Here is a 24729-nt window from a genome sequence, read left to right on the forward strand (position 1 = left end):
GATAATTGATGGGTCACATCTTTCCAGAATGCCTTAACTGGTGGGCAGTCCCAATACATGTGCATAAATGTCCCTTCGTCTCCATTTGTACATTGGGAGCATTTTGAGTCTTGTTTAAGACCCATTCTGTTCAGTCTTATAGGAGTCAAGTATGTCCTGTGAATATAGTTAAGATTGATTTGTTGATGGTCCGGGTTCCTTGATGTAAGACGGACATTTGCCCATGCTCCTTGCCAATCAAAGTCACTTTCCAGGTCTGGTATATCCCTCCTCCAGACAGAGTCTAGTTGGAGGGTTTCATACGAGGACGTTAGTAATTGATAATAAAAACCTGATACAAAACCTCTCGATGTCTCTCTTTCATAGAAGAATTTGTGGTATCTGTGGTGTTCAACTGGTATGTCTAATGGAACACCGTGAGACTTCAAACATAGCTGTAACTGTATGTAAAAAAGCCATGTGGACCCGGTGAGGTTAAACTTTGTGCATATTTCTCCATAACTACAAAAACCCTGGTTGTTAAAAATATCCCCTAATGAGTATATGCCTTGCTCTTCCCATATAGGGAATCTTATAGGACGTTTTTCAATTAAGAGTGCATTGTTATTGAATAAGGGAGTGTGATTATGCCATTTTTGTGGGTTAGGATATTTTTTTTGTGTTTCACGCCATATCCGGATTGCATGGGTAATTATGGGGCCAAATTTCCGCTCACAGTGCTTGATTGGTAGTTTAGTGTGTGCTATGTCCTTCAGTCTATGTGGGGCTACTATGTTTTCTTCCAATTTTCTCCAGGATACCAATGCCTGGGGATCAAACCATATTGTAAATGGTCTTAATGTGTATGCCTTAAAATATTGGAAAAAATCTGGAACTGCCATGCCACGTCTGCTTTATTTCTCTGTGCGGTGGATCTTTTTATGCGAGGTGGTTTGTTATTCCAAATAAATTTGTATGTGGAGGAGTGTAATCTTTTCCAGTAACCCTCTGGAGGGGGTAACGGTAGCATTGAACTGATGAAGTTGATTCTAGGTAGTACATCCATCTTAACTATTGATACCCTTGCCTGTACTGAGTTTTTAAGTTTTGCCCACCTGTCCAGGTCGTCTTTGATTTTGTTCTGTATTTTTGTGTAATTGTGCTTCACCGTTTGTCTTATGGTGGGAAATATTTCCACACCCAAGCATCTAAAATGTTTTACCATAGGTATCTCACCTGGGAGGGTTGTATCTTTTTTTGCATGGGTGTTAAGTGGAAGGAAAGCCGACTTCGGCCAATTTATTTTAAATCCCGATAAATCACCAAAGTTCTCAATCAACTTGAGTAGATGAGGCAATGTGGTGTTGGGGCTTTGCATGAACAATATTACGTCGTCCGCATATAAACTAATTTTATGTTGTGTGCCCTTGATTACGATTGGTTCTATGGATTGGGATTGTCTTATATATTGTGCTAAAGGCTCTAATGATAGATCGAATAGTCCGGGACTAAGAGGGCAACCCTGTCTGGCTGAGCGTGATACCGGAAAGATTTTGGAGATGAATGTACCTGTTGTAATCATGGCCGATGGGTCTTTGTATAATACTTTAATCATATCAATGAATCCTTTTCCTAACCCCATCCTTTCTAATACTGCCCATAGATACGACCATTCCAGCCTGTCAAAGGCTTTCATAGCATCCAGGGACAGCATCGCCTTAGGTATGGTGTCTTCTTTGTCTGCATCTAGTACGTGCAGTATTCATCTTATGTTATCAGTGATCAGGCGACCTCTTATGAAGCCAGTTTGGTCCGGATGAACTAAAGACGTCATATGCTTTTGTAATCTGATGGCTAATACCTTAGAGTACAGTTTGACATCGGTTCCGAGGAGGCTTAAGGGTCTGTAACTACCGCACTCGGTGGGGTCTTTGTCTTTTTTGAGAAGGACTGAAATGAGTGCAATATTGTCGTGTTTATGGAAGCTCCCCTCCTTGACTGAGTATAAGATCATATTTAGTAATAAGGGTCCAATTATGTCCCAACAAGAAAGGTACATTTCTGATGGGATACCGTCTCTTCCAGGAGCCTTACCATTTTTCATTTCGGATATGGCCTTCTTGAGTTCCTCTAGTGTGATCGGTGTTTCTAACTGTTTAGCGTCATCCTCCGAAAGTTTAGGGAGAATAATTTGATTAAGATATGTGTCCATTTTGTTTTGATCAAAGGTCAATTCTGATTTATATAAGTCGGAGTAGAATTCTTTGAATGTATCGTTTATTATTTTGGGGTCTGTTTCAAGTACTTGTTGTTTTCTAATGGCAGTTATATCTGCAAATTTTGCATTAATTCTTAATCGCATGGCTAATAGGTGACAAGGTTTAGAACCTTGGGAGTACTGCTGTTGTCTTGTGCTGCGTATTTGCATTTCCGATTGTTGTCTGTATATGGCATTGATCTCTGTTTTTAGTACGTTAACTTGATTTTCTAGTCTAGTTGAGTTGTTGTATTTTAAAGAATTAAATAACTGTTACGAAGGATCAGATTAAACCGAATATATATATTTATTGATTGATATATATTGCATAATATTTGTATATCGTTTGATATCCCTTGTATATTCCTTGTACATATACACGGAATATCCCTTTAGCCTAGTACAGACCATAATATTTCATTCTCCTATTGGACAGCGGTCCACCAGGCGCCATTGCCATACCTCCAAGGTCGGGTTCAAAGTCACCGCCGGGGACTTGCCTGGACATGAACGGTTCTGTGCAAGGATATGAGACAGGAATAAAGCTGGTACTAGTTTGTTCACCTAACGTATAAATACGGCGCAGGTGAATACAGAAGTAGAGTTACCCAATAAGTTGAAGCCTCACCCACGATACAACGTGCGGTGAAGTATGGCCTGTTTGGCCCCAAATAGAGCATTGAGACCGCGTGCGAATTAATAACTGAAGTGTCATAGTTTAACGCTGTACCGTCGAGTTCGACCTATTCTATTAAGTCAGTAATAGTCTATTTATGTATAGTGTATCGTGCGGCTACCGTTCTACAGTGACCAGCATCACCAACGTTTCCTCGTACCAGCTAGAGTGCTTATCCAGGCTGGGCTGCTTACCCTGGCGTTTTCACCCGAGGGGCCCTAGACGAGGACCGTGTGGATTATGTACACTGGATAACCTACCGACGACTGCATAGCCTTTTCGGCTGGATTATATTTGCTTTTGGTCCTGTAATTGATGGAGCGGAGAATCGCCGACACCCACAATTGTGTGGGATTTACCCTGTGAGGAGCCACGTCGAGTCCGCCTCTCAGAAGCCTGAGGCCGGCTAGCTTTCTTCCATGCGGAGCGGCATGCTACGGAGAACAGCTGTATTCGTCTGCGGATCAAGAGATTATTGCACTGTCTCCTGTACTTGGAGTCTCTTTATCGTCGTTGACCCAGACTCTACTACCGACAAATCCTCTACCCTTGCTGGCTTACAACCGGAGGGACCCTACCAGTATCTCCCGCTATATTACTAGAGTACCATGGATATAATTCCTAAGATTCAGGTTGTATTATTATCTCCTGCGTAATATGAGAATGGACATACGTTATTGATTTGCCTACGCACATTCCTTTGCCTTATAAGCGCATCCAAAGTAAAGTATATTATGTACTATCATTGCTGCTAATAAATACTTAAATCCAGTTTTGTGTGGAACCGAGTCATTGTGGGAAGTGTTCATCATTAGATACCTGTGTACTGTATGGCCAGTAGGAATGTACATAAGACGGTAGTGGTTTAATGATACCATACTTATCAATACAGTCAGGGAATTGTACCCCTCAGTTACAATAACGTTGAGTAAAGCGTTTCCAGTTCAGACAGTTTTGTGCATTGATTCTTGCGCATTATGGAGGAAAATCTATCAGTGAAATCCTTGATCATACCCTTTACCGACATCCATATTATTCTGGGGTCTTGCACCGAGTTTGCATTCTCCCGTAGAAATACTGTGAGAGCTTCTTTGAGTTGTGTCATGAATTCCTTGTTATTAAGCAGCATCGAATTAAAACGCCATCTTGGGGCCCTGGAAGATAGTATACCAAATGTTGCTTTTAGGAGTAAATAACAGTGATCTGATAGTGCATTGGGTATCATTTCCACTTCATATTTATCAAATAGTCTCGGGGATGCAAAGACATAATCAATTCTGGATAATGTGTTATGTCTCGCCGATCGACAAGAGTACTTTCGGGTCGTGGGATTAAGTGAACGCCATAAATCATTTACACCTGTAATCTTTGACCAATCCTTTAATGCTTTAGATGAATTTTTTTGTTTTTTGTTATATATGCATTATATAGATATATATATTTATGTGTTACTATAGTGTTATTGTGTATTCATGATATACGTTGTCAGCTGTGTCTGTGTCTGTGTCTGTTTCAGGGTGTCTTCATCTTTGTCTTTTATTAAATACTGAAACTGACATTGAGGAGTGTGTTTCTTCAGGTGGCGTTCCACATTGATGTGGCATAATTGCGAAACGTGTTTAGATGTCTTTATCCAGCTTCCACCATGTGATTCATGTATGTGGAGTACAAAACCAATACTAGCCAATCAGATTCGAGCTGACTAAAGCCCTTCCCACACCTTAAAACGGGTCCATCAGCCAGTGGCGTCGCGTGGGTAAAATAACAGGGGAAGCCAAAACAAAATTATTAAAAAAAAATATATTAAATATTTTTATTAATATATATATATATATATATTTTTTTTTTAAGTCAAGCAGTCACCATGTACACTACAGTATGGCTCGGCGGCCAGTCAAACTTTCTTTTTATTTATTTAACAGATTGCAGAATGGGTACAATACAGTACGGCTCAATACACACAATTGTATAAGGGGATGCAGACCAGAGAAAGACGTTTGTCTTGTTTACATCAGGGTCATTAATACTGCTGGAGCATTGGTTAATTTTTGGTCCGATTTTTCCTTGCACGATTTTGCGCGCCGCGTGGGAGCAAATTCGAGACACATATTCGGTTGCAAAAAGGTGTCCCACGGTCTCCTCTATGGCCGTGAATATTTTCACGCGGATCGGAATCACGGCGCGCCCGTGGGACACTTTTCCGTTTCGGCGAGTTTATTCCACGCTTTCTGTTTTCCTTTTCTAAGCATTTTAGGGGCTACATGTGAATGAGTAAAAGTTGCAGGACGCCCAGATGTTTCCACGATAGAAAGCTCGCGTGGATCCCATAATAGGCTCACTTAATACAGCGTTTTTAAAATCACGCGACATTTTCAGTGTCGCGAGCCGACCTTTTCCCCTCGTTTTCGATGATGGAAGTGATTTAGGAAAAGCTTCGGCACGCCGAGAGGTCCCCGTGGATTTAATCTCGCGAGGATCGGGGCAATATTCTGCCCGTGGGAACAGTTACGGGTTAATACAATGTTCAGAGTGCAGAGGGGAAAATATGCTGAGTGTTTTCCTCTCAGCCCCGTTTTAAACTTTTAGGGTGTGGCAGTCAGCTCGAATCTGATTGGCTAGGATCGGATTTGGACTCTATAATGCTGGAAGCCTGGAGAAAGAGACCTACCATCTGCCTCCTCTCCTGCTGCAGTGAGGCTGACAGTGTGTTAGAGGGAGTGAGAAGGAGAAGAGGGAGACATTTAAAAAAAAATATATATATATAACACAGATGCACAGATGAAAAAAAATGTAAACTATATTAATTTTTTTTTTTTTTCATATTTCATATTTGATATTAATTCATATTTTAATATTAGGGAGGCATGGCTTCCGTTGGCTTCCATAAGGATTCGCCACTGCCGTCAGCAAACTAAGTACTCTGGCTGGCCTCTGTGCATTTGCCGCCCTGGAGGTGTGGGAAGAGCTTTACTCAGCTTGAATCTTATTAAATCTAGCCCATGGAATAGTATAGCTGTATGTTTACACTTGAAATGTGTATTTTTATTTAGTGTGCATTTTTATTTTGTCACAATATTATTTGGCTTAAATATATATATATATATATATATATATAAATATATGTATACAAAAAAAAGTTTAATAAAACAAAATATAAAAAAATTGATTAAAAAAAAATTGGCATCCCCAGTTATTTTACCCACGCGACGCCACTGGCTCACACACTAGCAGCCACTTTAACATGAGCACACACACACTCATGCTGCACACGCTCACACTTATGGTCACTTTACAAAAGGAAAGGCCACTTTAAGAATAGTATAGTATTAGTAAAACGTGATTGATTGATTGATTGAAACGTTTATTAACAGATTGCAGAATGGGTACAGTACAGTACAGCTCAATACATACAATTGTTAAGGGGATGCAGACCAGAGAAAGACTTTCGTCTTGTTTACATCAGGGTCCCCCATTTTTAATTCATCATAACATATATGACACACACGACATACAGATAGACAGTACTGCTACATCTATACATTTATGACATACCAGATTTGCAAATACAGTACTGTTTGTGATACAAAAAATGTCCAGAAAAAGAGTGTATATACATTTGACGTAGAAACTGTACATTGGAGGAGGTTGGGTAGGTGGGGTTGGGTAGGGGGGGGTGGGGGACACTGTACACTGTACATTGGAATACTGACAAAGCCATACTTGGTCATTTACTGTACAACTGGGTTAAGACATTTGTAGGGGCCAGTTTCGAATTGCAGTCTCCCGTAGGTGTTTTTGGAGAGTGTTTTTGAAAGTGGGTAGTGATTCACATTCTTTTACAGCTTTGGGTAGGGCGTTCCACGTTGATGTGGCATAATTGCGAAACGTGTTGAGTCCCTTGTTTGAGCCGAATCTGGGTTTAACATGATTTGTGGAGCTCTCTCTGGTGTGATCGTGGTATTCACTGACCTTTGGGAAGTATTTTGACATGTACATGGGTACCTTGGTCGTGTAGTGTATCTTGTAGACCAGGCCCATTGCAAGTTGCTGTACTCTGTTGTCTACTCTAAGCCATCCTAGGTTGTCAAAGTGGGCAGGGGTGAGGTGGGTTCTAGGAGTCAGGTCAAGCAGTAGTCACTGTCTGACTAGTTTGTTTTGAGATGTTTGTAATTTGTTTTTTAGCATAGTCGTAGTACCCTTGAATGAACGTAACGTGGATGAGGAGGATGGAGAGTACGAGTGTGATGAGGAGGAGGAAGAGATGGATGGAGATTGGAGAGATAGACTTTGACGATCTCTTTGGCGATGATGAACATGATGATGATTAGTAGTTTAGGTTTGAATGTTGTGCCAACAGAGAAAATGTACTGTAATAGTACTTTGTTTCAACCTTAACAAAACATATTTCACTGGATTTCAAATTGTATAGGAAAATGTGTTCATTTTTGTCTATGTAGGACAAATTAGTCTTTTCACATTCGTCTTCCACTTTTGGCCATGTTTAGACAAAATCTACAATATTTAGGGCATAACAGCATGGACACAATCTTTATTACAATATTATTTCCAATATTACCCTAAATCGATCTCGTCCAATGCACTACATTTGAGTAAAAAGGGAAAATAGAGAGGTGATATACGTTTTTTTAAGCATTTTTTTGCTGTTTTCTTTTTCTTCTTTTTCAGGTTTTGGTTCAGGATAGGTGTAATAAAGGGTTAAAAAATAAACCCCATGTGTTGACAGAATCCAGCTATAGGGCGACAATAATGTGGTCAAGAGGCATGGTTTCTATCTTTAGCCTTTAAGCGGCGTGGTTTATTCATTCACATGGTATGAGCAGCAGCACATGAGTTCTCCTCTCATGGTGGTGGGGAAAGAGGTAGAGGGGGAGGAGACATCTTTATTTATACTCGCCACCTGGTGGTATCTTGAGTGGCTCCGCCTAGAGCGCCCTCTACTGGAAACAGTTATATATGCAGTTAGACAGTTACTAACAATCCTACATAGAACCTCTAACTTCAACACTCCCACTTAGGGTCGTATTAGCATACTGGATAACTTCTCCGAAAAACATTTTACAAAGGAAATAATATAATCCAAAACATTAATAGAGTATGGCAGTCAATATTTACACATTAAATATGACCTCTGCAAATCTCTTCAATTTCAATTGGGAACAGGTTTCCTCATAGTGTCTGCTACCATGTCGTCCGTTGGACAATAAATCAGTGTCATTCTTTCTTCTCTGATGACAGATCTGATGAGATGATATTTTATATCGACATGTTTACATCTATGTCGGCACACTGGGTTCCTAGCTATCACAATGGTTCCCTGGTTGCCCTCATAAACAACAGTCTTCATATATACATAGGTGTTCACCATTTTTAAATGATGTTAACAAAACGCCCCTCATCTTCAAAAACACAATATTCGGTATAGAGTTTCAAGTTTCAAGTTTCTTTAATATTTGTCATACAGAAGTACAGAATACTTTTATACAAAATGCTTCTTACTGTTACGCTCCAGAGACTGTGCAAGACAAGATAAGTATGAAATAAAATAACATAGTAAAATTAGAAGTAAAAAAATGAGGTCACAGTGTTCAGGATAGAGGATACATTCCAACTACCTACTACATAATAGGCAATATATTCATAATGTTATCTCCATCACTTCGAGCAGTTGATCTAGATAAACACATTTCTGCATTGTCATAGCTAGAAACATATACTCGGCTTCACAGGCTGATAGTATCACTGTGGGCTTTATGCTCTAAACCCTTGATGCCCTTTCTGAAACACAGCTGTTCGTCTGCTGCACCTCTGGGGTAACGAAAAACATGTTTTTGACGTAGTTCAATGCTTCTCTGTGGGGTCAGCAAAATACTGTGACAATTTTTACTCACTACAAAACATAGGTCAGGGCGAGTACAGGTTGTCTAACAAATGAGGCTACCCACAGCTTTTCTATCTCTTACATCAGTCAAAACATCTCAGGATATTTTCCACATAATTAAATCATTTAGAACATGGTAAATCATCCACCTCTGTATTTAAACATGGGAACCATTTCAGTATTTAAACATGGAATTAAACATAGGATCCATTTCAGTATTTAAACATGGACTCTACTCAGGTATTTAAACCCGGATTCTACTCCTCCCGTATTTAAACCTGGAGTATCCTCCTGCTGCATTTAAGCAGTGTAGCCACCCTCCTTCAGTATTTAAACAGGGAGTACCCTCCTTCAGCATTTAAGCAATTAGCTATGAACCATACTTTGTATTTGTCGTGGCCTTCAATACCCTCCTGGATTGAATGCACCGATTTCCCTCCCACTGTCTGTCTGCCCTCTGGTAACTTGGTTGAATCCACCCATTTCCCTCCCACTGTCTGTCTGCCCTCTGATAACTTGGCTGGAGCAAAGGTGTGGTTGTCCTCTAGGGACCTCATCTCCTCATCCCTTGCTCTCTCCCATTTACTTGATTCGGGGGACACTGTGGCCTCTTTAAAGGTCGGGGGTACCCCACTGACTACCCTGTAGCAGTAATCAACGGTGGTAAGTGTACTGTCATCCTCGTCACTCCCTTTCCGGGCAGCCTGAATACTTTTGACAACAAATGTTTGTTTCAGCGTCTCTGATTGGCCAGGCTATTTCTGGTCATGTGACATGTACGCCCAATCGTGGGACCGCAAGTGTCTACACTGGTTAAGCTTAGGCGCTCTTTCGAAGTTGGTTATGGTTAGAGTTTGTCTTAGAGCATGGCGATAGAACGCCTGCCCTTCTTTCGACGGTTAAGCTTAGGCACTCTTTTGAAGTTGGTTAAGGTTAGAGTTTGTCTTAGAGCATGGCGATAGAACGCCAGGTAGTTTGCAGGCTGTTAGACCCAGAAATAGGCGCAGAACTTGCTGTCCCGATTGGCGCACATGTCACATGACCTGGCCAATCAGAGCGCAAAACTCGCACGCGGAAACAAACATTTGTTGTCGAAAGTATTCACGCTTCCGGGCATAGTCTGTCAGATACTTTGGGGGTTTGTGTTCTCTTGAGGGATACCTCCCACTGCTTGTCTGCCCTCTGGTAACTTGGCTGGAGCAAAGGTGTGGTTGTCCTCTAGGGACCTCATCTCCTCATCCCTTGCTCTCTCCCATTTACTTGATTCGGGGGACACTGTGGCCTCTTTAAAGGTTGGGGGTACCCCACTGACTACCCTGTAGCAGTAATCAATGGTGGTAAGTGTACTGTCATCCTCGTCACTCCCTTTCCGGGCATAGTCTGTCAGATACTTTGGGGGTTTGTGTTCCCTTGAGGGATACCTCCCACTGCTTGGGGCACTTGACGTCACCCTCGGGTTCTCCTCGTCATCGCCTTCTGGGGGTGGCTAACTGTCTGCCTGCACGACCGTACTAAGTACACTGGGCTGATGTGTCTCTGTTTCTACAAACCTTACTCTGGAGTCCAGCTCTGGCTCCTCTGTCTGTGTCTCGCTCTCACATGTTGTCTTTGTGACAAACTTGACTAGCATGTGTTTCTGCACTCTCCCTTTACCGGGATGATAAACTAGGAAAGCAGGGCTTCCCTTGTCGTGCCCTACAAAGAGTCCTTTTACACATCTGGACTCAGGCTTTCCCCTGTCCTGCAGGTACACATAACACACTGATCCAAATTGGTGCATTCTAGCTAGATTACACTTCTTTCCTGTCAGTGCTGTATACGGGGTGGTGCCCGTGTGCTTATTAAAGCACCTGTTTCTGGTGTAAGCAGCTTCTTGCACCGCATAATGCCATAGGCTCTTAGGTAAGTTACTGTCTACTAGCTTACACCTAGCCATTTCGAAAAGGGTGTGCCATTTCCGCTCTGCCACTCCGTTCTGGTGTGGGGGATATGGACATGACGTCTTGTGTCTTATCTTGTACCTTCTCAACAGTGATTGGAAATCTCTGTTTGTGAACTCGGTTTCGTTGTCGGACCTCAAGCATCCTACATTACCATAAAGGGCTACGTCTGCCAAGAATTTCTCCGTGGCCTGGAGTGTGTCACTCTTTGCTTTGAGAAAGTAAACAAACACTGCTCCTGTGCACACATCTGTAAAATACTGTACATATCTAAAGCCTCCTATGGACTCGTTGCTTACTGGACCGGCTAGATCCGTGTTAACTAGTGCAAGTGGTACCTTTACTTTTTCTGTGGGATTTCTGTTTCTCGATTGAGTAAACTTCCCCCTTTTGCTCACTACACATTTTTTGTCAGGTCTACGCTTTTCACCTTCAATGTGCATGCCGTCTGTCACTGCTTGCAGTTTCAGTAAATCCTCATAATTACAATGACCCATAATCTCGTGCCATGTCTGAATATCGTGACTGGTTGTCACGCTACACATATCATTATTATCATTACACTTGTCGTTGTCATTACACTCTGTTTGCAGATAATACATTCTCTGGTACATCTTTATGTCAAACCGTGTACCGTCAGGCTCTACAAGAACATTTTACCTTTATCGAAGAATACCTTGGGACCGCTTGCAGTAGCAGCTATTACAGAGAATAGTCATTGTGGGAACGATGGTACGTAGAGAGCGTTCTTTAACGTCACTGTACGCCGGCGCCCCCCACTGCCCGTGAGGCATACCTGTGCGTCTCCTCTCTCTTGCGCCAACCCGTAGGTGCGCTTCCCGTCTGCCAGCTCCATGCTGTGCCTCTCCGGGTGGAAAGTGTTGTCAAAGTTCTTGAACCGACTCCTGTCGTTGATGACATGGGACGCCGCACCTGTGTCCACGATCAGTCCCTTCCTCTGGGCCCGCTGCAGCTGCGCCGGCCTGGCGATGCACTGTACGCTGTCCGCGCCCTGAAAGCGAAGTCTTCTTGTCCCGTTATTCTCCAGGCGTCGTCTCGATCCGTCTCATGTCGACCGTCGCCACCATCTTGTCCACAGCTGCCATCTTGTCCGTAGCTGCCGTCTCGTCCATGGCCGCCGTCTCGTCCATGGCCGTCATCTTGTCCATGCGCGTATCGCGTGCTCTGGTCATGTTTCTTCATGCACGCTCTGTCTGTGTGCCCCGTGGATTTGCAGAAGCTACACCAGACAGTCTTTGTGCAGTCGCCTCTCCGATGGCCTTTCTCTCCGCATCGCCAACACGCCAGCTCCGCCGTGGTCCTGGTCCTCTCCCTTGGCGTCGCTCGGGCCTTCAGCACCCTCTCTCCCGCCTCCGCGGCGGCTGGGTGGGTATCTTCTGAGGCTGTGAAGTTTCTTAACTTGGTCTTGAACTGTCCCAGCGTCATGTCCGCTGAACCGTGTTTTACCAGGAGTGTGAGCGGTTTGTACAGCTCCGGTAGTCCTCTCATCACCATCGCCATCATTAGCCCATCGCTTGGTGCTTCTCCTGCACTCTTCAATGCCGTCATGGACTGCTCAGCTCTGATGACGTATTCGGTCATTCGGTGTGCCCCTTCCTCAGTCCCGTTAGTGTTATGTAGAGGGCCACGACTCGGGGTCTTCCTCGCCCGATGTAATGCTCTCTCAACACCCCCAGGCTTTCTCGGCCTTTGTCTTTAGTGTCGCGGAATATCAGCCCCAAGCTTGTGTCATCGAGCAGTGGCGCTAACTCACAGTACGCGTCTGCGTTACGCTGGTCGTCCAGGGCTTGCTCTTCCGCCATCAGTGGTCCCGTGGGGGCTGTCAAGATCATCGCCTCCAGTCCCGCACTGTGCATGCAGCATAACATGCACTCTTCCCAGAGCTCGTAGTCCTCTGCTTTTCCATTGAATGAGGGCCATTTGCTCCTTCCCTTGGTCGCCATCCTCTTGGTTGATGGTAGGCGTAACTTTAGCTCTTGTTGGCCTAGTGTCTAGCCACACGGTGCTCCCGGTGCTAACATAGCCTATACTTTAGCTAAGCTTGCTACCCTTATTATTTCACCCCGGCGTGATCTGGGCCCATAACCTGTTGACAGAATCCAGCTATAGGGCGACAATAATGTGGTCAAGAGGCATGGTTTCTATCTTTAGCCTTTAAGCGGCGTGGTTTATTCATTCACATGGTATGAGCAGCAGCACATGAGTTCTCCTCTCACTGAGAGAGGCTGGTGGGGAAAGAGGTAGAGGGGGAGGAGACATCTCTATTTATACTCGCCACCTGGTGGTATCTTGAGTGGCTCCGCCTAGAGCGCCCTCTAGTGGAAACAGTTATATATGCAGTTAGACAGTTACTAACAATCCTACATAGAACCTCTAACTTCAACACCGTGGGACATTATTTCAACCTGTTACCTGCAGTGGCGAATCCTTATGGAAGCCAACGGAAGCCATGCCTCCCTAATATTAAAATATGAATTAATATCAAATATGAAATATGAAAAAAAAAAAAATATATATATATATATATATATATAAATTTTTTTAATATAGTTTACATTCTTTTTCATCTGTGCATCTGTGTTATAATTTTTTTTTTTTTTTTTTTTTTACATGTCTCTCTCTTCTCCTTCTCACTCCCTCTAACACAGTGATTCCCAACCTGGGGTCCGCGGACCCCCTGGGGTCCGCCAGGGGGCGCAGGGGGTCCGCCAGACCACAGATGATTTGAGTTTTTTTTTTTTTTTTTTTATCATCAGAAGCATGAATAGTCTCTCCACTACAATAAAAAATAAAGATAAATAAATAAACATCTAGACATGATTTTTGAACGTTAACAGTAGGCTACCGGGTAGCCGCTAAAACGCGAATCAGTTGACTGTATCACTTTCTGTAGCTAGCCTAGCACGCTAGTTAACTTTCTCGGCTCGTCTGCAGTCAGCCGCCAGAGGCGAAAATGTGTGACAAACGAAAAGGAGATGACGGCAGCTCATCTGCAAAAAAAGTTAGGACCTACAGCAATCGCGAAAATTACATCACCATGGGCTTCACTGAGGGACCAGACAAACGACCTGAGTGTGTGATTTGTGGAGAAAAGTTGGCAAACTCGAGCCTGAAGCCCAGCAAGCTAAAGAGACATCAGGCGTCTAAGCACCCAGAAACCGTTGGGAAGGATCCAGACTTTTTTCCGGAGGAAAGAACAGTCTCTCAAGGCGAACAAGCCTGTTGATGTTAGAGTAGCGTGGAGCAGGGGTGGCAGTGATTTACAGAAGGCTACCGAAGCCTCCTTTGAGTGTTCGCTTTTAATTGCAAAAGCAAAGAAACCGCACAATATTGGCGAGCAGCTCATCAAACCAGCCTGCATCAAAATGGTTTAGAAGCTGTGCGGCCCACAGGTGGCGGATAAACTAAAATCAGTACCACTCTCGAACAATGTAGTGAAAGACCGAATTGATAAGATGTCAAGTGATTGCGAGCAGCAGCTGTCAGAAAAGCTTAGAAAGGGTCCATTTGCCATACAACTTGATGAAACTACAACTGTTGCAGACGAGGCTGTGCTCATCGTTTATGTGCAATATATTGAAAATGAGGATCTGAAGCAGGACATTCTCATGTCAGTCAACCTTACTACCACCACTCGAGGTGAGGATATTTTTACTACAGTGGATTATTCAACATAAATGCAAACCGTTCACCATTAGGGCCTGATTTGAGAGGATGAATACAGGATTTGAATATTGGCCAAAATTTTGAAATACATATGGTGCAAGATTAGATTTGTTGATTGAAGGCACAAGTCAAAGAAGCATAGTGGGTCTAATTATGATGCATATGCCTGTGTATAAGCAGTTTGTTATTAAAATGACAAAAAAAAGGTATTAAACCCAGCTAGGACAGATTCTCTCTGCTACTGATTGGAATTTCCTGTCTCATATTTAGTTTAATTTGTTGCATTGATTTGTTCCATAAATGCAAACCGTTCACCATTAGGGACTGATTTGAGAGGATGAATACAGGATTTGAATATTGGCCAAACATTTTGAAATGCATATGGTGCAAGATGAGATTTGTTGATTGAAGGCACAAGTTAAAGAAGCATAGTGGGTCTAATTGTGATGCATATGCCTGTGTATAAGCAGTTTGTTATTAAAATGACAAAAAAAGGTATTAAACCCAGCTAGGACAGATTCTCTGTGCTACTGATTGGAATTTCCTGTCTCATATTTAGTTTAATTTGTTGCATTGATTTGTTCCATAAATGCAAACCGTTCACCATTAGGGCCTGATTTGAGAGGATGAATACAGCATTTGAATATTGGCCAAACATTTTGAAATGCATATGGTGCAAGATGAGATTTGTTGATTGAAGGCACAAGTCAAAGAAGCATAGTGGGTCTAATTGTGATGCATATGCCTGTGTATAAGCAGTTTGTTATTAAAATGAAAAAAAAAACGTATTTTATGGTATCTTATTAGGAGGGGGTCCGCGAATTTCATCAGAGATGTTTGGGGGTCCCTGGGGGGAAAAAGGTTGGGAACCACTGCTCTAACACACTGTCAGACTCACTGTGCTCACTGCAGCTAGTATAGGAGAGAGGCACCCCCTAGGTCTCTTTCTCCAGGCTTCCAGCATTATAGAGTCCAAATCCGATCCTAGCCAATCAGATTCGAGCTGACTGCCACACCCTAAAAGTTTAAAACGGGGCTGTGAGGAAAACACTCAGCATATTTTCCCCTCTGCACTCTGAACATTGTATTAATCCGTAACTGTTCCCACGGGCCGAATATTGCCCCGATCCTCGCGAGATTAAATCCACGGGGACCTCTCGGCGTGCCGAAGCTTTTCCTAAATCACTTCCATCATCGAAAACGAGGGGAAAAGGTCGGCTTGCGACCCTGAAAATGTCGCGTGATTTTAAAAACGCTGTATTAAGTGAGCCTATTATGGGATCCACGCGAGCTTTCTATCGTGGAAACATCTGGGCGTCCCGCAACTTTTACTCATTCACATGTAGCCCCGAAAATGCTTAGAAAAGGAAAACAGAAAGCGTGGAATAAACTCGCCGAAACGCGCCGTGATTCCGATCCGCGTGAAAATATTCACGGACATAGAGGAGACCGTGGGACACCTTTTTGCAACCGAATATGTGTCTCGAATTTGCTCCCACGCGGCGCGCAAAATCGTGCAAGGAAAAATCGGACCAAAAATGAACCAATGCTCCAGCAGTATTAATGACCCTGATGTAAACAAGACAAACGTCTTTCTCTGTTCTGCATCCCCTTATACAATTGTGTGTATATTGAGCCGTACTGTATTGTACCCATTCTGCAATCTGTTAAATAAATAAAAATAAAGTTTGACTGGCCGCCGAGCCATACTGTAGTGTACATGGTGACTGCTTGACTTAAAAAAAAATATATATATATATATATATATATATTAATAAAAATATTTAATAATTTTTTTTTTTATAATTTTTTTTGGCTTCCCCTGTTATTTTACCCACGCGACGCCACTGGTTACCTGGCTGCATCTTAAAATAGACACTTCAAGGATTAAGAAAAAACAGGTGGTGAAAAAAAATCCACCCTATGCAGGTGGACCTATGTTTCCATCTAGACTAGTAGGCTTATTGTTGGAAGTGGAGTCTGAAGGTGGTACCATTACTGCTTGCCGGCCCCTAATACAAAGAGACAAGTCTTACCAGTTCCCAAGCACAAAAAGTATGCCTAATACAATTTTCAAAAAATTCTTTTCAATATACTGTATATATCTTTTTATTTTTTATTATCATGATTGTGGGTTTTGGTTCACATCTACGTACATCTGCATTGTAAGAGGCAATTCACGTCGACGATCAATGTAATCGTTTTTTAGATGACAGTTTTTCTCATCCTTTTATTTTATCTTTAGCATTCTCCATGCCCTGCCTCTCTCCTCCTCGCCGATAGAGGGAGCACCTCCTAGACAGGCTCAGCTCAAAGAAACTGTGACGACACAGAGCTTCGTGTGCAACAAAGTATCAAGCTTGGCAGCAGCTAGTGAGAAAACCGAGCCACCCAGGATTGTTTATCTTTTATGTATTTTCTCACTATTTCGCCGTCGTTTTCTATTATTCGTCGTTTTATTTTAAGCTTGATACCATTAAGGAACAACTACTGTTACTCGTTTTTTAGCCCGCTGTTGGATATTCTTTTGTGGAGGAGCAGCAAGGTGCTGTTTGAATAGAAAAAGCAGGCGTATCGAGCTGGCGGCGTAGACGGGGATCCGCTGCGAGTCAGCCAGCCAGCGACAGACAGCCGGAGAGGGAGCCCTCCTCACGGTCCAGCAGCAGCCGCAGCGCCGCGGGGAGCCGGGGGCCCGAGAGACCGTGGCTTGATGCCCCCTGCCCGCCTGCCTCGCCCCACAGCCGCAGCCCGAGATGGGGGAGACCAAGATCATCTACCACCTGGACGACCAGGAGACACCCTATCTGGTGAAGCTGTCCGTGCCCGCGGACCGAGTCACCCTCGCGGACTTCAAGAATGTCCTCAAAAAACCCAACTACAAGTTTTTCTTCAAATCTATGGACGATGACTTCGGGTAAAAACGCCAAAAAAAATTCAACATACGAACGCTTGTTTAGGTTGCTAATGTTTGTTAGCCTACCCCCTGTCGTTACATACATGCGATTAGCTCGCTAGCTAACGTTAGCTAACATTAGTTGTTTGGCTGCTTGTCATCAGTCTGTTACTAGCTGTCTTGTCGTTAGCCCGGAGCATCGCAGCTCCTTTGTTAGTTTAGCTCCAGCTGCTATAACGAGTGGGTAACGTTAGCAACCGAACCTATTTCTGGATCACTGGCTTGTTTGTTTACATTGCGTGTAATGTGGCTATAGCTGGTTGCTGTTGTCTAGTTTCTGACGCATGTTGTTGGTGTTTAATCATTTTAATACGACGCCAATTTAATGTCATCGAGAAGCTCGTTAAGATTTGACCATCAGGACGAGAAGACCGAATTGACAATACAGCAAATAACCGAAATTATTTACTAGGACTTTGAATAGCAAGTTAACTTGGGTCATGCTGACAGTTAACAATAGCTTTCATAACGTCAAAATGGAAAGAAGCAGTCAGCCAATCAGCCCAGCAGGGCCCTGCTGTTGTTGTCTATTAGCTCCAAGGAATGCAGAGTTGGACACAGGAATGCCCTGTTTATCACTCTGGCAGCTTTATGAGCAAGTCCTTTTGTGTTAAAACATGGCTGACAAGTACTAGGTTAGTCACTTTAATACGTCTCCCGAAAAAGTACCCTCTCCTTGTCTCATACTTAAAAAAAAGTGGTGGTAATTTTCAACTAGCTCATGCAGGTTTCCTTGGTTTGGTTTTGGGCTCAACTCAAACAGGGGTGGAGCAACGACTTCTGGAGCTTTGCAAAGTGGGAAAGGAGCAAAGCTGCTTAGACTGTGAATAGGGGTGGGGTGTTTAAATACACCATTGAAACTCTTATTGACCTCTGGGGGATTGAAACCCTGCTAGAGAATGGTAACTTGTTAGACAAGAAAAGACAGCAGGGCAGATAGGCCTGTATCAACCTTCTCAGAGTAGCAGTGCACTTGGAACATGTCAAGTAACTCTTGACAGTCTTAGAGTTTGTTTACATGTGCTGATGTGCACACACCCAATATCTCTTAATATAGAAACAAAAGTATTTTGTTTTTGTAACAGAACATTTAATGCAAATATCATATCTTACATTAGCCTTGATAGGCTCCTATCCTGCATCCCTGAAGAGGGCCGACACATTGGTACAATAACTCCACTGGAAGTTATTCACCTTGGGTATACTATTGGATGCTCTGACAATGTTTCATGAAGATGCATTTAAAGTCTTATCGTGTATAAAATGGGAATATGGGCTATTATCCAGACTGCTGCCTGTGTAAACAGCATTTCTAATCCTACATTAGCACTAGTAGGCTAGGTGCGGGCACCCTCTTTTTTCTAGGGTCAAGAATGCAGGCCAGAGCCCCTTCAGTTAACGAGATGTGTCATAATCTCACTTGTCAAACAAGCCAAATTACAACGTGGCAATTTACATCTGGTTAGTTAGATAGGAATGTAATATGTTACGGCTTGCTTTGTTTGACTTGAGGATTTACTAAGAACTCGGTTATAGTTTGGCTGCCTTAAATATGTAATCTTTACTGATATTACTTTATACTACTACAATAGTATTGGCCTACATTAGCCATCGTCATATGAGCTGAAACACATCAAGGTTCAGTCTTATCTGTGTAAGGAAGGTTTAGACTCTAAACTTTAGAGAATTAATCCAATTTTGGAAGTTATCCAGATTAAACTACCTTGCTGTTGTCATGAGCACAGAGGATTTTCTTGGCCTAATAAACTGTTTGGTTAAGTTTTATTTTTTCTACTGGTTAAACTCTACTGTGTTTTTCCCGCCCTTGCCTGGTGTATCTGAAGGAGCTTTTTTCTGATTTGGGGATTCTGAATGTGTCCTAATGCCCTAATATTTGTTCCTTAAAGTTGTTAGCCCATACTTTTCATAACCCCCCTATATCTGTGCAAAGAACACCGTTGTGGGGACACTACCACCTATGCTTTGTCCTGACTCCTGAGTTCCTTGGAGGTTTTATTATTTGGTACATGAACTGGACATTCAGAACGCATTCATTACTCTTCTGTGAATGCACGATGCTTGTGAAATATAACAGTGTCATCATAACACATTCATGACACATAGCCTAATTGAATCATGTGAGGTACGTATACAGTGACATCATCTTCCTATGTATCGGGACTGATTACCAGATTCAATTCAGAATCACAAGGTCCTGATTCCAATTCATTTCAATTAGATATCGGTTCAGTTAGGTTTGATGGCGCTGGCTTCAGGGGGCCGGCACCTGCCAGATAGTTGTCAAAAGAGTCAACTGAGTTTCTGTAGTAGTTCTGCTCAAGGCCAACTAGAGACATCTGCAAGATGAGCTGAGAAATAACATTTGGTGGAAATCGTCACACAATGCATCCACTGAATGTATGGATGGATTAAAAGGCATGGATTATAACTATAAGGCTGATCTTTGAATGTTAAGAATCTTATTTCGTATCGTTCAAACAAAACAATTCAACATTTTTCTTTCTCAATATTTTTATCTGGCCCTAGTAATTAGGATGGTAGGTGGTACTGATGCACCGATGTGAAAATTGTGGCCGATACCGATAACCGATATTAATATTGCTGTTCTGGCCGATACCGATATTTACCAATGTCGATATCTCTGTATAGAAAACACTTTTTTATGATAATCAAATAAAGCTATTTTCCAAAACGCATTTTTTTTTTTTTTTACTTTTGTAACTTATTTTCAGAAATGACTGATATTTAGAAACTATTTAAGGCCAAAATATGTAAAATGAGATTTTCTTTTTTTTAATATATATTTTTTTTAATATTGGCCCATATCGGCCGATATTATATCGGCCGCCGATATATCGTGCATCACTAGTAGGTGGTAGAGCTGTGAATCTTCACTGGCCTCACGATTTGATTACGATTCAGCTGTCCTCGATTACATTCTACGATGCATCTCAATGCAGCTCAATAATATATTACATCCTCAATTTTATAATCTATATTACTGCACATGGATACTTTTTCATCAATTAATACAAGCAGTCAGATAAATTTACTTTTATTTAGAAAGTTCTTAAATCAGAATGTCAAAATAAATGTCTTTACTAGTGTTGCATGATACAGATACTAGAAAGGTATCTCGATACCCAGCTGTTAAAATGGTTCAATACTCTTTATTAGTATTAGTATCAATACTTTTAGAATAACCTGATGCTGTATTTTCTATTAGTTGAGTGGATGCATGACCAGAGCACTAGCTTTAATAATACAACAATAATAATAATATATTTGATTTGTAGGGCACTTTATAGTTGTGGAGCAAATCCCAAAGAGCTACTACATTGTAAAAGAACATAAAAGCCAGCAAGAGAGTACATTTTTTTTAATTCCATTTTTTATTTTAATAATCGATTATGTTCTGTCACTGCATCGATGCTGAATCATCCACGTCCGCATCGCGATGTATCTTAGAATAGAGAAATGTCCACACCCCTAGTAGATGGGTCCCCACCAGGGGAGGAAATTAGGCCACTTTACTCGCCAATTGCGAGTATTTTTTACGTTTGGCGAGTAATTCATGAAGAGCACTCGCCAGTCTGGCGAGTACTAGTAATTACAAAACAAAACAAAAAAATCATTCTGCAATCTGCTGATTCGCTCACTGGCACAAGCCGAACTCTGACTCCCCCCTTGATTCCTCCCATTTGCGCCACATAATAATCAGACCATAACCAATGAACATCATCGTTGTACAGATGCGCTCTAAGCTCCTCCAATGAACACTCGTTTTCTAGAAGATGCCGCCCATCTAGGGGAAGTGGACAGACCACTGCGCGCAGACCTACAAACTCCTGCCACCGGCAGCCGGCTTGACAACGTAGACAAACTTACAAAAACACATGAGTGGATGAAAATAATTGCATGTAGAGTGAGTCGTCGCTTTCGGATATCGGTGCGGTCTGACATGGGGGCGAACAACAGCACGCGACGCGTCTCCTTCGAGTCGGATGAGAATGACCAGCATTAGCCGGCTAGCTACCTAGCATGTAACAAGCTACCATAACGCGCATTCAACATAGTGGACGACTATACTGAGCGGCTTTGCTTAAATGCAGCCGAGTGACATTTTATTATTACCGGGTTTCCCAGCATATCACCACTCGCCCATATGCCCTTCACAACGGTGATGTTGTCATATTTGGCATTCAGAACACACCTGCTGAACCCCTAGCGTTGTCGATTCGGTTCCAATGTATTGTCATCTTACAGCACAAGTACAGTACAACCAGAATACATTTGGCATACAACCAGAGTGCAAATGTAACAAGTCAAGTTCAAGTTGTTTTATTTAGCTATTACATTACAGTGAAATGCTTGGTTCTTTCACTGCCCAACCCAGTATTGATTGATTGATTGAAAACTTTATTAACAGATTGCAGAATGGGTACAATACAGTACAGCTCAATACACACAATTGTTAAGGGGATGCAGACCAGAGAAGGACTTTAGTCTTGTTTACATCAGGGTCCCCCATTTCAGTCCTGTTTGCTTAATGCCTTGTCCACTTCCTCCACACTCCAATATGTTATGATGAATTGAAAATGGGGGACCCTGATGTAAACAAGACGAAAGTCTTTCTCTGGTCTGCATCCCCTTAACAATTGTATGTATTGAACTGTACTGTACCCATTCTGCAATCTGTTAATAAACTTTTCAATCAATCAATCCCTTCAACCCTGCTCCTGTCAAACCTGCTCTTTCCATTCCCTCCATCATGTCCCCCCTTTCTGATGAATATTTCCTGCACTTAAGAGTCAGACACACATTCCTAGTAGTTGAGCTGTGATGAATGAGAACTTTATTTAACAGATTGCAGAATGGGTACAGTACAGTACGGCTCAATACATGCAATTGTTAAGGGGATGCAGACCAGAGAAAGACTTTCGTCTTGTTTACATCAGGGTCCCCCATTTTCAATTCATCATTCAGTATAACCTAGACCAGCCCAACCCAGCATCTTTCACTGCCCAGTTCAGCCCAACCCAGTCCAGAATAGTTCCCTCTTTCATGTTAATATGTGATTTAATGATGTAATATTTTGAAGAGTAGAGACAGTGTGATTAATTTACTATGATTGAAAATCAATTTAGACTAAGACGTACAAAGAAGTAATTATCACAATTAGCGATTTTTTTTGTCTGGTAAAAAATCTATTTGGCTGGTAAAAAAAATCAGATACCCGCCAGTTGGCTGGTAAGCCAAAAAGTTAGTTTCCTCCCCTGGTCCCCACCTTCCTGTGTATTTCACTAAGTAATTAGGATGATAAGTGGGCTACTGTTAATGGCCACAGAAAGCTGTGGAAATACTCTCGTAAGCCCTACCGCCTTATGGATTGTGTTATGATGAATGTGTTATAACCTGTGTCATTTCAATAAGCGTAATGTGTGTATACATGATGAGTAGTTAATGTGTTCTTAAGGCCCAGTTAATGTAAATCGTTAGCGTTTATTCTTATGCAGAGTGTTTGAGGGCGTTAGCCTTGAGCTTTGTGTTCATGCTGCGTGTTGTTATCAATGATGTACTGAGTCGAAGCTTTATCTTTTACACAGGGTGGTGAAAGAAGAAATATCAGATGACAACGCCAAGCTGCCCTGTTTCAATGGACGTGTGGTATCATGGGTAGGTTGATGACACAAAACTGGAATAATGGCTAGTTGGGGTGGCCCCCATTACTATTTATTTAGCTTTGAAGCTTCAGTACTAATTATCATAGAATAAGCGAAACTTCTCTCTTCCCATGCGCAAACGTTTCAATGCAGTGGGTAAATGTATTTATAGGTTTTCCGAAAGTTCTTATGATGTCCCTGTCTAAGAAGAACAGATATTCAAAGTGAATGTAGGATTATTATGTCTGTACGCTATTTTATGGTGATTTTTGGAGTGGTAAAAAAACAAACAAGGCAGAATAGTAATTTTGACATTGATTACCATGGCAGCGATTGAAGCTTTGAAGCATTTGGGTCTGCCCCAATAGCTACATAGCACTCTCAAAAATGTAAGTCTGAGTAAGAAGGGGTTTTGCACATGTGTGATGTGACTGACAAGACATTCTGGAGATTGAAAATAATTGTCTTGTCCCGTTAGGGCTGGGCGATATAACGATAACGATAAATATCGCGATATATTTTAATAATCAATATCGAATATCGAAATTAAAAAAAAAATCGAAAAATCGTTTTTATTTTTTTTTATTTAAAAAAAAAAAAAAAAATTAACCTGCAACAGGGCAGTTTTAAAACCAGAGACAGTGGACAGACTTGTCTTTCTTGCCTGCAACTTAAAGTAATGGCTTTGCTTGTCCAAATGACAATACTGACCAAATTCAGATTTCTTTTTCTCTTGTCCATTTATTTTGTTTGCTTTCTAATTTAAAATACATTTTGAAACAGTCTGTACACAGTAGGCTATGTGTGCTAGCAGAACTAGACTCCAGTCACGAGTCACAGTGCACATGTGCGGTGGTTTGTCCACCAAAAAAGCGCCAAAAGATCGAAAATAAACTAGCAGAGCCAGAACTGTTCAACTCCTCTGGAGCCACAGCCAGCAGAGAAGCCGGTTTACTTTAGCTTTTAAACCAGCTGCAGCCTGAGAACTGGAGTGTGAGGGGATGTAACACTAAAGATGGCGGCAATGACAAAGAATTGCTGCAAAATAAACATACACCTGTTGTTAAATTTTTTTTTTTTTTTTATATACTTATAACAATTCGATAATTATCGATATCGAGAAATAAAATAAAATTATCATATCGTTATCGCGATATGATTTTTTTCCATATCGCCCAGCCCTATGTCCCGTTGTAAATTGGAACAGAGGGGTGTTTCAACCTTTTTTATGTTTGGATTACTGATTGTGCCTTTAAGTCCCACCCCAACATCCCGTTTCAGTGGGTTAAGACATTTCCAAAAAGCGTATTTTCAATCTCTAGAATCTCTTGTGGATATACCCCACACTGATATGGTACAAAGAAAATCACAGACGGGGCTTCAAAGTCTGCAAGTATGATTTAAAGATTATGGCAACATGAAGACTTATATTGATGTTGGCCTTTAATCCATCGTTCTGGACCAATAGAAAGACTGTATATGATTGGAGAAGGGAAGTGGGACTGTTTAATGCTATTGGATGGAAATTGACAACCTGGCCACTTTTCACGATTATTAAAGAATGGAATTTGAGTATAAAAACCCAGAATGTGGCTATTTTTCCCGTCCAACTGAGTTCAGCTCACTCCAACCTCTAATTTTGGGTTGACTATAC

At 41.9% G+C, this 24729-nt stretch overlaps 1 protein-coding gene across 1 annotated transcript in view; it reads left to right on the forward strand.

Moving 5' to 3' along the window:
• Window positions 1–16792: 16792 nt before the first annotated feature.
• Window positions 16793–24729, forward strand: part of LOC311239080 (segment polarity protein dishevelled homolog DVL-3-like) — a 72845-nt gene continuing 64908 nt past the window's right edge. Inside the window, exons 1-2 of the mRNA XM_084327312.1 lie at window positions 16793–17352; window positions 23019–23088. Of these exons, the coding sequence (XP_084183438.1) occupies window positions 17192–17352; window positions 23019–23088 (231 nt within the window). The 5' untranslated portion in view covers window positions 16793–17191. The remainder of the gene's footprint in view (window positions 17353–23018; window positions 23089–24729) is intronic.

The sequence above is a fragment of the Notolepis coatsorum genome, assembly GCF_963971535.1.
Source record: "Notolepis coatsorum genome assembly, chromosome: 13".
Lineage (NCBI taxonomy): Eukaryota > Metazoa > Chordata > Actinopteri > Aulopiformes > Paralepididae > Notolepis > Notolepis coatsorum.